The 15,727-nt window shown below is 44.1% G+C and overlaps 2 protein-coding genes across 2 annotated transcripts; both read right to left on the bottom strand.

Annotated features, from left to right (window-relative positions):
• Positions 1-277: 277 nt before the first annotated feature.
• LOC124669992 lies at positions 278-2,832 on the bottom strand. The gene is made up of 3 exons (XM_047206513.1): positions 2,599-2,832; positions 2,212-2,509; positions 278-927 (listed from the first exon to the last, which is right to left on the bottom strand). Exons 1-3 carry the CDS (start codon positions 2,695-2,697, stop codon positions 665-667), a joined length of 660 nt encoding a protein of 219 aa, XP_047062469.1. The 5' UTR covers positions 2,698-2,832; the 3' UTR covers positions 278-664.
• Positions 2,833-4,407: 1,575 nt separating this feature from the next.
• Positions 4,408-8,923, bottom strand: LOC124669990 (DEAD-box ATP-dependent RNA helicase 53-like). The gene is made up of 7 exons (XM_047206512.1): positions 8,546-8,923; positions 6,908-7,035; positions 6,407-6,815; positions 5,764-5,862; positions 5,454-5,678; positions 5,172-5,333; positions 4,408-5,096 (listed from the first exon to the last, which is right to left on the bottom strand). Exons 1-7 carry the CDS (start codon positions 8,885-8,887, stop codon positions 4,638-4,640), a joined length of 1,824 nt encoding a protein of 607 aa, XP_047062468.1. The 5' UTR covers positions 8,888-8,923; the 3' UTR covers positions 4,408-4,637.
• Positions 8,924-15,727: the final 6,804 nt, after the last annotated feature.

Raw genomic sequence — 15,727 nt, 5'->3', positions numbered from 1 at the left:
AAAACAAATTGTCGCAAACGAGCCAAACTGTAAACAGGAGCCAGAAAGAAAGGGTGCCACAACCGACAACACCACTTAGGTATGCAAATAGTCAAGAGTATACCTTCAGTGAGTGCCTAGTACGTCGTTTTTCCACCTCGAAACATCCCAGAAAAGCTCAAGCTGTGGAATCAAAAGGTACACACATAGAAACTTTGACGCTTTCAGTTCTATGTGCATCTCTTTGGCCATCAGCATCCCATTCAAGCTTCAAAATGATCGATGTGAAGTGCTCATGTAGACAGCATCATAATATTTACAAATTCATTCGATGACGTTTTTACATGGATCACGGCAAGATTACACGCTACCATGTTCATCTGGAAAAGTTTCCCTTCATAAACCAGGAAACTTTAAACGTGCACATGATCAAAACTACTACCGTAGACATCTGCATCTAAGTGTACGGTGTACCATGTGGGTTCTAACACATAAAGTAAGAATATCAGATATCTCTTTTTAAAATTACTAGGAACTTTTACCCATGCCTAGGTTGGACGGCATACAAGACACCCGCACCTGGTTACCCACTTTCACCTCCGTGTGGGTGGCCTGCCCTCACGCAATCCACCAACTGAGCGAAGCTTGGTTCCGAAATAACAATCTTCAATTTAACTATTTGCTGCTATGGAGGCCGATGCTGATTTGTGAAGGCCCTGATGCAATCCATCGTTGATCGGAAGCTACTCGACACGCCTTTCCCCAGCTTGGGGAGATCAACTCCTCCTGAAACCCGAGGGTTCTCCTCAAATTTCAGAAGCTTCTGCCGAGATTCTTTCCTCGTAGCTGCGACGTGGTTAACATAGCTGATGGCATCCCATACCATACCTCTTAGGATGGTCAGGGTGTAAAACCTTGCTGATTCGAATGGGACACTGTTTGTAAAGCCTACAAATCATGAGGAAATCTGTTAGAAGTGCCAAAGAATTGTATCTTCGAGTGTTCATAACTGAGAGTAGCAGTTAGCTACAGAGAGCAATGGCAGATAAGTTATATGACAGTGTTTTTTGTGCAATAAACTGGCTAACTGAAGAGCAGCAATCAAATAGACTGTGAACTACCTTAATCTTATGTAACACCACAGGTAAATGCATTGTTGAATTAGAGATCAAACACTATATAGGTTGCGAATTGCAATGACATGTGAAAGCTGTTGAAAATGCAGTTCTTAACACTAATGAATTGCTGGTTTCATGCTCGATTAGTTCATTTCTGCAGCAAAAGGCGTATCACTACACCAAATTGCAATTATCTAATTTTTCTGAAGCAAACATAGCACGGTCACCTTGCTTGGTAAACAAAACAAGATTAGAACTTCAGGAGTGTTGAACGTATACGTATATGTATAGGTTAGGGTTTTGTATGTTGCACCTGTAGTGTCTCTCTCCCTTTGTATTCACGTGGAGACTAGACCCGGTCACACCCCTGTACCTATATATGTGCCTCGTGCACGATCAATCTAAATCATCGTTGCACCAAATCACTTCTACATGGTATCAGATACCGCACCGATCCCTAACCCTAGCTTCCGCCTCTCTTAGCCGCCGTCGCCGCCGCCTCTAGGCCGCCGCCGCCGCTACCTCCCTACCGCCGCCGCCTCCCTGCCGCCGCTGCCGCCCTCGGGCCGCCGTCGCCGCAGGCCTCCCTGGCCCCCGCCTCCTCCCAGCCGCCGCGCGACCTTCCCCACGTACCGCCGCCTTCCGACGCCATGTCGTCGGCCTCCTCTCACTCCAACCCCTTCGCCGGCCCCGATCCCGCCACCATCCGCCTCATCAACATCCGCGACCGCGTCCCCGTCACCCTCGAACGCCACCAACTCCTCCTACCACCCATGGAAAACCTACTTCACCCTTCTCTTCCGCGAGGAGGACCTGCTGGATCACGTTGATGGCTCCATCGACTCGCGCATCATGGCGGCCGATCCCGAGTGGACCTCGATCGACGCTACGCTCATCAGGTGGTTCTTCACCACGATCTCGCGCGATCTGTTTCTCACCGTCATCCGGGACGGCGACGACGCTGCCGCCGTGTGGACCAAGCTCAATGGCTTCTTCACCGACAACAAGCTTCAGCGTCGCGTCTTCTTGCATCAAGAATTCACGGACTGTCACCAGGACGATCAGACCATCGAGTACTAAGTGACACTTGTTCTGCGAGCAGAAGAGAGCATACCGCCGTGGTAGTGGTTCTTGATGATGCCGTGCTGCGGCAGCCCGACGCCGACGCCGGCGAGCGTGACGCCGACGCTGAAGCCCACGCCGCATCCGGCGCCGACGTAGCCGATGACCTCGGGCCCGAACCCTGGACCCCACCCGACCCCGCAGCCGAGTCCCAGACCGACGCCCCAGAACGCGCCCACCGTGGGGTGCACGGGGTTCCACCGCTCGTAGCGGCCCAGCATCCCCTTTATGATCATCGTCGGCTGCACCGGCGGCACCGCGATCTCCGGCAACGGCAGCGGCAACGCGACCTCAACAGCAAGGGAAAAAGGCAACCCAGGAATCAAACGAAGAACTTGTCTAGCTCCTTCGAGAGAGAGAGAATGGCGAGAAATTGTACCGGATTGCGCTGGGCATTTGCCGCCGTGGAGGCGACGGGGTTTGGATCGGCTTTCGGCGGCGACGGCGGGGGTTGGTGGATTTGGTGGGGCTCGGGCATCAGCAGCGTCGGCTGCTGCGGAGTAGAAGACTCTGATTTGGTCTCAAATTTCGGATGCTTCAACACTGAAACCACTTCACAATTCTAACCATCTTATCCTCAAATCTGATCCGAATATCCAAGATCCAACCCATCGCCATCATTACCAAGTTTGGGCCAAGTGTTTTGTCTATTTTTCGGTTTGCTTGGGCCGGGCTACAGTAAACTAGTACTACAAAATAACTCCATTTATTAGCCCCCTCAAATATAGAATTTAAAAACATATAGCCCTTCCAAAATGAGTTGGCTAAACTATTCTCGAAAAACAGGGACCGCTCCCCAGCTCCTTCCATTTCATAGAAACAAAGAAACCACGACGTTTTTACAAAAGTAACGACCGAACTGAAAACTAAATAGAAGCAAAATAGCTACACAGGAGGGTGAGACATCACGCTCACAAGCCCATTGGCCCTTTGCCAAAGTTCTAGACCACCACAAACTAGTCTTGCTGCTAGCACCTAATTCAAGGGAGTCTGGTGGGAGGATCAGCCCACCACCACATGCACTGCATCGTCTTCAGCGTGATCTTGGAGGTAGGCAAGAGTAGCTCGACCTTCATGCGACGCTAGGGATGCAGAAGGCTTCCAGGAAGAGATCCATCCGAAGGACTAGCAGCTCAATCTGGCTCCAACTCCATCGGCATCCTTAGTTTCTTTATCAGCAGGTGTTTGAATTGATCCACGAGCTCTCATTCCTGATCGTTGAAAGGCACCTTCCAATCCCTCAAGTAAGTCAGGGTTAGATGTCACACCTGCTTCATATTTAACCAAGGTTTTCTGTTAAACACAATTACCCACCAGAAATCAATAATGCTACACCTACAATTTGCCAAAAAGAAAAAAAATACTACACCTATGGACAAACTGCTACGGAAATAAACTCAGGGGATTACATGTAAGCAATTAGTTGGTGCTAATCTTTTCACCTCCCGTGATTTGAGGGCTATAAATCCACCTGATTCTCGCCATGTTTGTCCATAGGTCAATTCGATGCAGTCCAGAGGTGGAGCATTGTTGATCGAATATGTAGTGAGAGCTCCTCTACAAAGAGTATATCTGACCTTATTATTTCTTATTATTTTCTCCGTTCACTGATATAAGATGATTTAGCAGACTGATTCAGATAGCTAATATTAGTGAATAGAGGAAGGAGAACTTAACCTCTAAAGACTACTATGTCTATTGATTAATAAAATCAGACTGGTGCTAAGAATTTTTTTACTTCTAAAGATGTTGTCATCATCTATTCAGCCGGTTTTAGCCATCTAAACAGCCCACGTAGTGATACTATAACGAATATAAACTCAATATTTGTTTCTCATTTTTCCTCTTAATATAAGGTATATCTTGTAAAATGATAAGGAACTGCTCGACAAGAAATCAGCATAGTTGGGGGTGCTTTCGGGGAAAAAAGATCATCTCACTGTATCGTTTTGATGGTACCAAAAAGTCAATAAATGTAATTGGTGAAACTGATGGTACAAAAAATCAATAGATGCATATTGGTGAACTTCGAGAGTGAGAATTGGAGTCCGTCAAAATGTTAGTGCAAATCGAAGATGCAATTTTTGTTTACAGAGCTCTCGAAGTTGACATACAGAGAGTCAAATTTGACATTTCCGTTGGACATCCGTTGGCTAGGGTTATGATTTGGATTCCGTTATAACATGTCTTCCAGATATAAGATGTACTTTTCCCCAACAAATACAGTGAGTACAAGACACATGCATCTTGATTATTCTGACCTAAATAAACATCACAGATATTCACATACATGTTTCTCAACAACCGAGATACAAACAAACTACACAGAGAGATTAGTGACCTCATTCATTCAACAAAAACACTAGCAGTCGAAAGGCTCGCCAAAGCTGTACACAGTTAAGCCATCAGATCCGATGGTTAATCCTTGAAGTTGCCTGGTTTTCCGAAATCCGAGGTGCCAAAACCATCAGAGCTTCTGCCATACCGTGAAGGGCCTGAATCATCGGAGCCCCTGGGACGTCGTAAGTCCTGGTTACCACTTCTGCCGAAATTGCCTTCTCCAAAGTCGCCAAATCCACCAGACCGACTGAAGCTAGATCTGCCAAAGCCATCAGAAGGTTGAGAAGGTTGTCTAGAATCTCCAAACCCACCACGGTACCTTGTACCCGCGTCCCGGGACCAATCAGCACGATCAGGGGTGCCACCAAAGCCGCCAAAATCACCAAAACCTTGGGAGGGACGTCCACCAAAGCCACCATAGCCTTCACGGCGGAATGAGGAGCCACCTGTTCTTCTGGTTCCAATTGATTTAGAGCGACTGTCTCTCATAACATTAAACAGGTCTGCAGCGTCATCTGTGGCTGCAATCTTCGGAAGCTACAGGTGGTAAACACAAATCAGCCAATTAGTTTTCATATTTCACATCAGTGAAAAGACGAAACCATGGTTTACCTCGGTGAACCTGCATCCAATATCTCGCTCAATGACCCTTACGTTTCTATTTTGCTCATATGTGTACATTAGAATCGCAACGCCTTTCTTCCCTGCACGTGCAGTTCGCCCAGATCTGTGAACAAATAACTCCGAGGAGTTTGGGATTTCGTAATGTACCACCTGAAAGCATAGGAGATGTAACAATTCAATTTAAGCTAATATTTAGAGCAATCATATTTTTGGAGTGCTTAAAGGCTCTTGTGCTGATCTTATCAATTGAGAACGACTCAAGCTACTTACTAGATCAACATTGGGTATGTCTAATCCACGGGCTGCGACATCAGTTGCTACAAGGATGTTAAACCGGCCATCTCGAAATCCCGAGAGCGTCCTTTCTCTCTGATTTTGCGAGATATCTCCATGCAGCGCCTGACATGCATAACTCCTGCCCATGGCATATGCCAATCTATCTGCTTCTCGTTTAGTTTGCGTAAATACAATGCATTTTCCACCATTAGCGTGCTCCTAAGGAAGTTAAAAGGAATCAGTATTATGTCGAGTTGCTAATAATGCAAATGATAAAACACATGCAGTCAGGAAAATGGCTCACTTTAATCAATGGACCAAGAATCGATGACTTTCCATAGTTTTCAGATACAATTGAATATAGAGAGATTCCTTCAGGCAACTTCTGTTCTGAGTCACCAACCTGAGAAAAAAAAGAGTAAATGCCAGATAATTCTCCTAAGAATCTAGCTCAAAGGCTGAACTGACAAAGAAAAACAGACAACGTAGAAGTTTTGCTTCAATATTCACTTCAATAAACGCTTCTAATGAAAGATAGGTAACCCATAGCACTTCCAACATCCATATGAATTTTGCTTTCTTATGTACTCTACTCCACTTTAAATCTGTGTATCCCCCACACTCCACACTCCACCCCAAGCCCTCTTACATGTACCCATAATCCATATATAGTTTCATGATCCACAGTTCAGACAGTGCATTTGCATTTGCATATCCATAACAAGGACATAAGAAAATTATAATAAGAAAATTATAATAAGAAAATTATAAGAGGAACATTGATGAGGTATGCCATGGACTTTTCTGTTAATGATTAACTGCTCACATATACACTTGTGTTGTTGTGCATAATACGGAAACTAGCAAGGAATGCATGCTAAAAGGTAACATAAGTCACATGGAAAATAATGAAGGTATTAGTGTAAGTAAAACAAAAATTCACTCACAAGGTCAATTATGACAGGATCTTTTAAGTACTGGTTTGTAAGTTTTCTGATCCAACTGGGCATTGTCGCAGAAAACAGCATACTTTGACGGTTTTGTGGCAGCTTCTCCATGATCACCTCAACAGCTTCATCAAAACCCACAGCCAGCATCTGATCAGCTTCGTCCAAAACTACAAATTGGATCTCTGATAGGTTTAAAACACCTCTTGTCAAAAGATCAATAACACGCCCTGGAGTTCCAACCACAATGTCAACTCCATAATTAAGAGTTCTCATTTGCTGACTGATAGGAACCCCTCCATAGACACACAGAGTGTCTAAAGGAGCAGATTCTCTAAATTCCTTCTCAACTTGCCGAGCGAGTTCTCTAGTAGGTGCCAAAATGATGGCTAAAGGATTCCTGCCGCTTCTGCACGCAGGAGACTATGTAATTATTACAATAAATTCTATCTGTGCAGTAGCTAGATATGGACATTTCCAAAGTAAAAAAGAGAAACCAACCCATTCTTCTCATTGTGTCGAAGAATCCTGTCCATGATAGGAATGCCAAAAGCCAAGGTTTTTCCAGTTCCTGTACGAGCACGACCAATCATGTCTTTCCCTTGCATTGCTGGTTCAAGAACAGCCCTCTGCGCAGAGGCACAAGGTAAAACTATCACTGCAAGAACAAAAAACTAGGCTAGATAGCAAGCGAAAGTAAATCATACTGCAAACTCAACTGAGATGCAGAAATAGCATCTTAGCGATTGACATGACACGAATAAATAGTCATACACGTATACCTCATCGAAATCCTAATATTGGACATTACCTAGTAAGTAGTGACGTCAACATGTCATGACAAATTGCTTGCAGATTTACTGTCCATTTGTGCTTATTCTTCTGTTGAATAACAAGGATTATCTTGTGCTTCTTATCTAGAGTAACTGGACTACCAGGTGCAGTACAAGGCCATGTTGCCAATGGATCCAGAAGTAGAGGACAGCAAGGCAACCTATTGAGCTTGAGCTTGTTCTACATGGTCATTGTCATATATAAATTGTATTACCTCCGTTCAGCATGTTTTGGAAAGCGTAGTATGTAGCCTTTTCCCTTTTGAATTAATTTTGTGTGTGTGTGTGTGTCTCTGTTTAAAATGGCCTGCTATAGCACGAATATAGCCCGGCTATAGCCTTTCGCGAGGCCTGCGGCCACGGCTAGAGCCTTCAAAGGCTAAAATGGAAATAGCCGCTAATAGCCCGGCTATAGCTATTTGGCCCCAATTTAGCGGCTATCTTCCCGCTTAACAGGCCCAAAAAAAAATTTAACCCAAAATTTTCAGAGCTGCCCAATTTATAGACACCACTATGTCATGAACTGCTGCTACTTAATGATGTTGTAATATTTGCACATGACTACGTCTTTAACTATCTGTGAACTATGTTTTGGACAGAACTATATGTAACTATGTTTTAGTTATGTGCATCTCTTATGTGACTATGTTACTATGCTATGCATTTGTGAATTATTAATGTATATACTATATATGGTTATATGCTGCCAAAATATTGATTTTTTCCCCATCATTTAGCAAATCGGCTATATGGACTTAGCCCGATATATCCCGGCTATAGCCTTTAGCTTCAGAAATCGCCGCGGCTATAGGCTATAGCCCGCTATTCTAAACAAAGGTGTGTGTGTGGGTGGGTGGGGGGTGGGGTGGGAGGGGCATAAATAACTGTTCCATCGCTGCTGCACTGCATTGGCTAGATACCAAATGGTTCTGACCAGATTCCAATGGCACTTGCAAAATTCAGCAATTTATGATCTCCTTCTCATCTGTCAAGTTTGTGAAGCTACATGTCTAAAATAAAATCATTTAACTCGGTCAGAATATATAGGCCATGTTTCATGCTTGCATATCTTCATGAACTAGCTCAACAGAACTGTTTGTTGAATTTTAACCCAACAGTTCGGAGCAGCATTCCAGTGATTTCAATAGATTTTCTGCTGATGCAAAACTAAGCCTACTTTTTTGCACGCCAAGTAACCAGTGTACAAGCATGGAACCACCTTCGCCCATTTCAAGACCAAAACCCAGCCGCCATTAAGCGAATCCTTGGGACTGAAGCTTCAGTTCTGATATGCAAAAGGAGCTACCTGGATGGGGAAGAGCCTGGTGATGCCCCGGGCGGCGAGTCTCTCCACGATCCGCGGCGAGATCCCCAGCCTCGCGACCTCCAGGCCATCCTCCCCCGCGGCCGCGCCGGCCCCCGAGACCGTTCCGGGCCATAGCGCGGGAGTGGTGGCCCTGAACCCTAGGGGCCTTGGAGAGGCGTGGAACGCTCGCCGCCTCGGTGGCTCCAGCGGCTGCGGGGCGGGGGTGCGGCATGGCTCGGGAGGTCCGGCCGGTGGAGGAGAGATGAGCGCCGCGAGCAGAGCGCTCCGTGGATGCACCGGCGACGAGGAGGCTGCAAGCGCGCGGCGGAGCAGCGAGTTCATGGCGGTGGTTCAGATGAAAGAAGTCCTGTCCTGGTGGTGGAGTTGGAAGGTCCAGCTGAGACCTCGGGACGGCAGGGAGGAAGACGACGATAGCATGTTTTCCTCAACTGGGCCCTGATTTGGGCCGGCCTGTATGATGAGCCCACTATGCACCTGCTATCGGCCCAGAAAAGGATTGATCATTGTTTTTATCATTATTTTTTCAAAACACCAAAGTGTTAAATTTAGGGTTCCAACTCTGAAACATCTCGAACATGGACCTAATATTGAGGGTCTCCTGAACACACCAAAGTACCAAAGCATCACCACTTATTCCTAATTCTTAACCACTTCCAGAACCACTCCCCAAAGGGATGCTTTTTGGTTTTCCTCTTTTTTTTTGACCAACCACTGTGAGGTAACAGCCCCACAACAAAATTTTATTCCAAAAACAAAAATAGTCTTATGTACAAAACAAGAGATAGAGAAAGAGGGAAAGAAAACCTACCTATCAAGGATAAAAGACTCTAAGGCAGAGACCTTTTTTGGTTTTCCTCTTGATACCGTAATTAAAATATGAGTTAAGATTTCTTTACTATGATTGATCATTTATTCTTTACTTATTCATACCATAATGAAATGCACGTTGAGATATCAATGTGACAACACCACCTATACATGGAAGTAAGAAAAAATGCCGACGAAGATGTAGTAATCCTTCCTCATGTCCATCGAAAGCGCCAATAAACTTGAACTGGTTTCATCCCACGCAAGAACACCATAAGCTTTCAACATGTCATCACGCTCCAAGTTGGGAATCACTTCTAGCGCTGCCAACATATCGTGAAGGGAAGCCATGTTAGCCACCCATTGGCAAGGTTGAGTTCGATGGCCTCGCATGTGATAACAGTTCTATGTCTTTTCGTCTTGCCGGGTTCCAGTTGTGGGAGGAGGCGTCAAAGTACTAGGAGACCACGAAGACAAGGAAATAGGGGCAGTGGCAATGTTCCTAGTCGTAGTAAAATATGGAGAATAACTCTATGCACCTCGTATCCAACTCGATTAGCCGTACCGCAAGGTCACCGTCGACATCATCCACCTATTTGTTCTTTCGCACCATGAAGTGGAGTACGTCGAGGGCGTCTAGGATCACGATGGGTACTGGGGCCTAATGTATGGGACGACATTGTGGTATCTAGGGAGGGCCAGAGCTCGAGGCAGACAACGGCGTGGACCTTATCCCACGTTGTCATATCATTCATCCTGAGTGCCCACGTGGTTATGAGAGCACATGAGGTGGTGCTACAGCAGCTGCATCAACAATGGGGGGGGGGGAGACCTCTACAAAACTCACTCCGCCGGTAGCCTTGGGTCTTGGAGATATGGCGTAGCATAGGCTCTCGCTGGCATGAGGGTTCCATTTCCTTCTTTAAATGTTTTTGAGTGTCTTTTTCGGGATGGTGAGGTGGCTGCTACATCCTGAAGTCAGAATAAGGTCCTCTTCCCTATACTCGCTCCTGTGGTGCGTTGTTAGCTTTAATCTTTAATTCATGTATCTGCATTTAGTTTGTATTTTCTATGCATCTAGCTAGGTGTGTTCTCGTAGTAGTAGTAGTACTATTTTGCAGTCCGGTGAGGTGTGACGTGAGACACGTACAAAGCCAACGGGGATTCAGCTAGACGTGCAAGACGAGATGCCGACTTCACCGTGCGATGCGATGCAGATGGCAAAATGTCGAGGCGTTGTGCGATGCAGTGTTGCATGAAGATTTGATGCACAAATTATAGCATGGCAGCTAGCCGAGAGGGCTAGAGGAAACAATGTAGCCACAGTGGGTGATACGTCTCCGACGTATCGATAATTTCTTATGTTCTATGCCATATTATTGATGATACCTACATGTTTTATGCACACTTTATGTCATATTCGTGCATTTTCTGGAACTAACCTATTAACAAGATGCCGAAGTGCCTGTTCCTATTTTCTGCTGTTTTTGGTTTCAGAAATCCTAGTAACGAAATATTCTCGGAATTAGACGAAACAAAGACCCAGGGGCCTATTTTTCCACGGAGCTTCCAGAAGACCGAAGAACATACGAAGTGGGGCCACGAGGTGGCGACACCACATGGCGGCGCGACCAAGGGGGGCCCGCGCCGCCCTATGGTGTGGCCCCCTCGTCAGGCCCCGACTCGCCCTTCCGCCTACTTAAAGCCTCCGTCGCGAAACCCCCGATGCGGAAAAACCACGATACGTGAAAACCTTATCGAGACGCCGCCGCCGCGATCCCATCTCGGGGGATTCCGGAGATCTCCTCCGGCACCCCGCCGAGAGGGGATTCATCTCCCGGAGGACTCTACACCGCCATGGTCGCCTCCGGAGTGATGAGTGAGTAGTTCACCCCCGGACTATGGGTCCATAGCAGTAGCTAGATGGTTGTCTTCTCCTCATTGTGCTTCATTGTTGGATCTTGTGAGCTGCCTAACATGATCAAGATCATCTATCCGTAATACTCTATGTTGTGTTTGTCGGGATCCGATGGATAGAGAATACTATGTCATGTTAATTATCAAGTTATTACATATGTGTTGTTTATGATCTTGCATGCTCTCCGTTACTAGTAGAGGCTCGGCCAAGTTTTTACTTTTAACTCCAAGAGGGAGTATTTATGCTCGATAGTGGGTTCATGCCCGCATTGACACCTGGGACGAGTGATGTAAAGTTCTAAGGTTGTGTTGTGCTTGTTGCCACTAGGGATAAAACATTGGCGCTATGTCCGAGGATGTAGTTGTTGATTACATTACGCACCATACTTAATCCAATTGTCTCGTTGTTAGCAACTTAATACTGGAGGGGTTCGGATGATAACCTCGAAGGTGGACTTTTTAGGCATAGATGCAGTTGGATGGCGGTCTATGTACTTTGTCGTAATGCCCAATTAAATCTCACTATACTTATCATGTCATGTATGTGCATTGTTATGCCCTCTTTATTTGTCAATTGCCCGACCGTAATTTGTTCACCCAACATGCTTTTATCTTATGGGAGAGACACCTCTAGTGAACTGTGGACCCCGGTCCATTCTTTTAATCTCGAAATACAAATCTGCTGCAATACTTGTTTTTACTCGTTTTCTCTCGCAAACAATCATCTTCCACACAATACGGTTAAACCTTTGTTACAGCAAGCCGGTGAGATTGACAACCTCACTCGTTTCGTTGGGGCAAAGTAGTTTGGTTGTGTTGTGCAGGTTCCACGTTGGCGCCGAATCTCCGGTGTTGCGCCGCACTACATCCCGCCGCCATCAACCTTCAACGTGCTTCTTGGCTCCTCCCGGTTCGATAAACCTTGGTTTCTTTCCGAGGGAAAACTTGCTGCCGTGCGCATCATACCTTCCTCTTGGGGTTGCCCAACGAACGTGTGAAATACACGCCATCAAGCATATTTTCTGGCGCCGTTGTCGGGGAACTGAAGAAAAGCTACACCACAAAGATTTCTAACTCCCACGTCAACTATGCACCAGCATATTTTCTGGCGCCGTTGCCGGGGAGATCAAGACACGCTGCAAGGGGAGTCTCCACTTCTCAATCTCTTTACTTTGTTTTTGTCTTGCTTTATTTTATTTACTACTTTGTTTGTTGCATTATATCAAAACACAAAAAAAATTAGTTGCTAGCTTTACTTTATTTACTGTCTTGTTTGCTATATCAAAAACACAAAAAAATTAGTTACTTGCATTTGCTTTACTTATTTCATCATGTTTCCTTTTAATTTTACCACAAAGAACATACCGAGTAGGACGCGGGTCTATCATTGGGAGAAACAATATAGAAGAATTTTTCACCCATGTTAGTACCGTTGAAGATTTTGAAGATAGACACTTGGTAGAACTTGCTCCTACTTATGAAATTGCTGCTGCTGCTTTAGTTCGCTTGTTGGAAACTAAATTTGTTAATCTTAATCCTATAATCCAACACATGTTTCTTACACTTGGTGATTTGGAAGAGGGGGAAAGAAAGATTTTGTTTTAGAAACCCTTCTTAGAGAATTTGGTGGTCTAGCAAGAGAGGCTAGAAAGGTCTTCGCTAAATTTAATATGCTTGGTTCTCATACTAATTTTGTTAGTCTCCTTGAAAAAATGGACATGGATAGGATAAGGTATACTAATAATGCTAATGATGGTGGGGAGATCAAAGCACCAATACCATGCAAACTCCTAGCTATGAATGATGCACTAGAAAATAACTATGCTTGGCTTGTTCCTGAAAATTTGTTCGATGAGAGTAGCAAGCCCAAGACTAATGAAAAGGGAGACGCTGAAACTTATGTATCCAATATACTATGCATGGTTGAGAAAAAGCCAAACCCCGCTGTAGGTGCACCACCCTTCGATGTTACTTGAGATACACTTTCTGCGCCTAGCTGAAAGGCGTTAAAGAAAAGCGCTTATGGGAGACAACCCATGTTTTTACTACAGTATTTTTGTTTTATATTTGTGTCTTGGAAGTTGTTTACTACTGTAGCAACCTCTTCTTATCTTAGTTTTATGTTTTGTTGTGCCAAGTAAAGTCTTTGATAGAAAAGTAAGTACTAGATTTGGATTACTGCGCAGTTCCGCATTTCTTTGTCTGTCACGAATCTGGGTCTATCTCCCTGTAGGTAGCTCAGAAAATTAAGCCAATTTACGAGTATGATCCTCAGATATGTACGCAACTTTCATTCAATTTGAGCATTTTCATTTGAGCAAGTCTGGTGGCCTAATAAAATCCATCTTTACGGACTGTTCTGTTTTGACAGATTCTGTCTTTTATTTCGCATTGCCTCTTTTGCTATGTTGGATGAATTTCTTTGATCCACTAATGTCCAAGTAGCTTTATGCAATGTCCAGAAGTGTTAAGAATGATTGTGTCACCTCTGAACATGTGAATTTTTATTATGCACTAACCCTCTAATGAGTTGTTTCGAGTTTGGTGTGGAGGAAGTTTTCAAGGATCAAGAGAGGAGTATGATGCAATATGATTAAGGAGAGTGAAAGCTCTAAGCTTGGGGATGCCCCGGTGGTTCACCCCTGCATATTCTAAGAAGACTCAAGCGTCTAAGCTTGGGGATGCCCAAGGCATCCCCTTCTTCATCGACAACATTATCGGGTTCCTCCCTGAAACTATATTTTTATTCCGTCACATCTTATGCACTTTGCTTGGAGCGTCGGTTTGTTTTTGTTTTTTGTTTTGTTTGAATAAAATGGATCCTAGCATTCACTTTATGGGAGAGAGACACGCTCCGCTGTAGCATATGGACAAATATGTCCTTAGGCTCTACTCATAGTATTCATGGCGAAGTTTCTTCTTCGTTAAATTGTTATATGGTTGGAATTGGAAAATGCTACATGTAGTAACTCTAAAATGTCTTGGATAATTTGATACTTGGCAATTGTTGTGCTCATGTTTAAGCTCTTGCATCATATACTTTGCACCCATTAATGAAGAAATACTTAGAGCTTGCTAATTTGGTTTGCATATTTGGTTTCTCTAGAGTCTAGATAACATCTAGTATTGAGTTTTGAACAAAAAGGAAGACGGTCTGGAGTCTTATAATGTTTACCATATGTCTTTTATGTGAGTTTTGCTGTACCGTTCATCCTTGTGTTTGTTTCAAATAACCTTGCTAGCCTAAACCTTGTATCGAGAGGGAATACTTCTCATGCATCCAAAATACTTGAGCCAACCACTATGCCATTTGTGTCCACCATACCTACCTACTACATGGTATTTATCCGCCATTCCAAAGTAAATTGCTTGAGTGCTACCTTTAAAATTCCATCATTCACCTTTGCAATATATAGCTCATGGGACAAATAGCTTAAAAACTATTGTGGTATTGAATATGTACTTATGCACTTTATCTCTTATTAAGTTGCTTGTTGTGCGATAACCATGTTTTCGGGGACGCCATCAACTATTCTTTGTTGGATATCATGTGAGTTGCTATGCATGTCCGTCTTGTACGAAGCAAGAGAGATCTACCACCTTCATGGTTGGAGCATGCATATTGTTAGAGAAGAACTTTGGGCCGCTAACTAAAGCCATGATTCATGGTGGAAGTTTCAGTTTGGACATATATCCTCAATCTCATATGAGAATAATAATTGTTGCCACATGCTTATGCATTAAAGAGGAGTCCATTATCTGTTGTCCATGTTGTCCCGGTATGGATGTCTAAGTTGAGAATAATCAAAAGCGAGAAATCCAAAATGCGAGCTTTCTCCTTAGACCTTTGTACAGGCGGCATGGAGGTACCCCATTGTGACACTTGGTCAAAACATGTGCATTGCAAAGATCCGGTAGTCCAAGTTAATTAGGACAAGGTGCGGGCACTATTAGTATACTATGCATGAGACTTGCAACTTGTAAGATATAATGTACATAACTCATATGCTTTATTACTACCGTTGACAAAATTGTTTCATGTTTTCAAAATAAAAGCTCTAGCACAAATATAGCAATCGATGCTTTCCTCTTTGAAGGACCATTCTCTTTACTTTTATGTTGAGTCAGTTCACCTATCTCTCTCCACCTCAAGAAGCAAACACTTGTGTGAACTGTGCATTGATTCCTACATACTTGCATATTGCACTTGTTATATTACTCTATGTTGACTATTATCCATGAGATATACATGTTACAAGTTGAAAGCAACCGCTGAAACTTAATCTTCCTTTGTGTTGCTTCAATACCTTTACTTTGATTTATTGCTTTATGAGTTAACTCTTATGCAAGACTTATTAATACTTGTCTTGAAGTACTATTCATGAAAAGTCTTTGCTTTATGATTCACTTGTTTACTCATGTCATTACCATTGTTTT

Source organism: Lolium rigidum, chromosome 7, assembly GCF_022539505.1.
Source record: "Lolium rigidum isolate FL_2022 chromosome 7, APGP_CSIRO_Lrig_0.1, whole genome shotgun sequence".
In the NCBI taxonomy this organism is placed as follows: Eukaryota; Viridiplantae; Streptophyta; class Magnoliopsida; order Poales; family Poaceae; genus Lolium; species Lolium rigidum.
The sequence above is the reverse complement of the archived record's forward strand: the minus strand, read 5'-3'. Positions and strand labels throughout refer to the sequence as shown.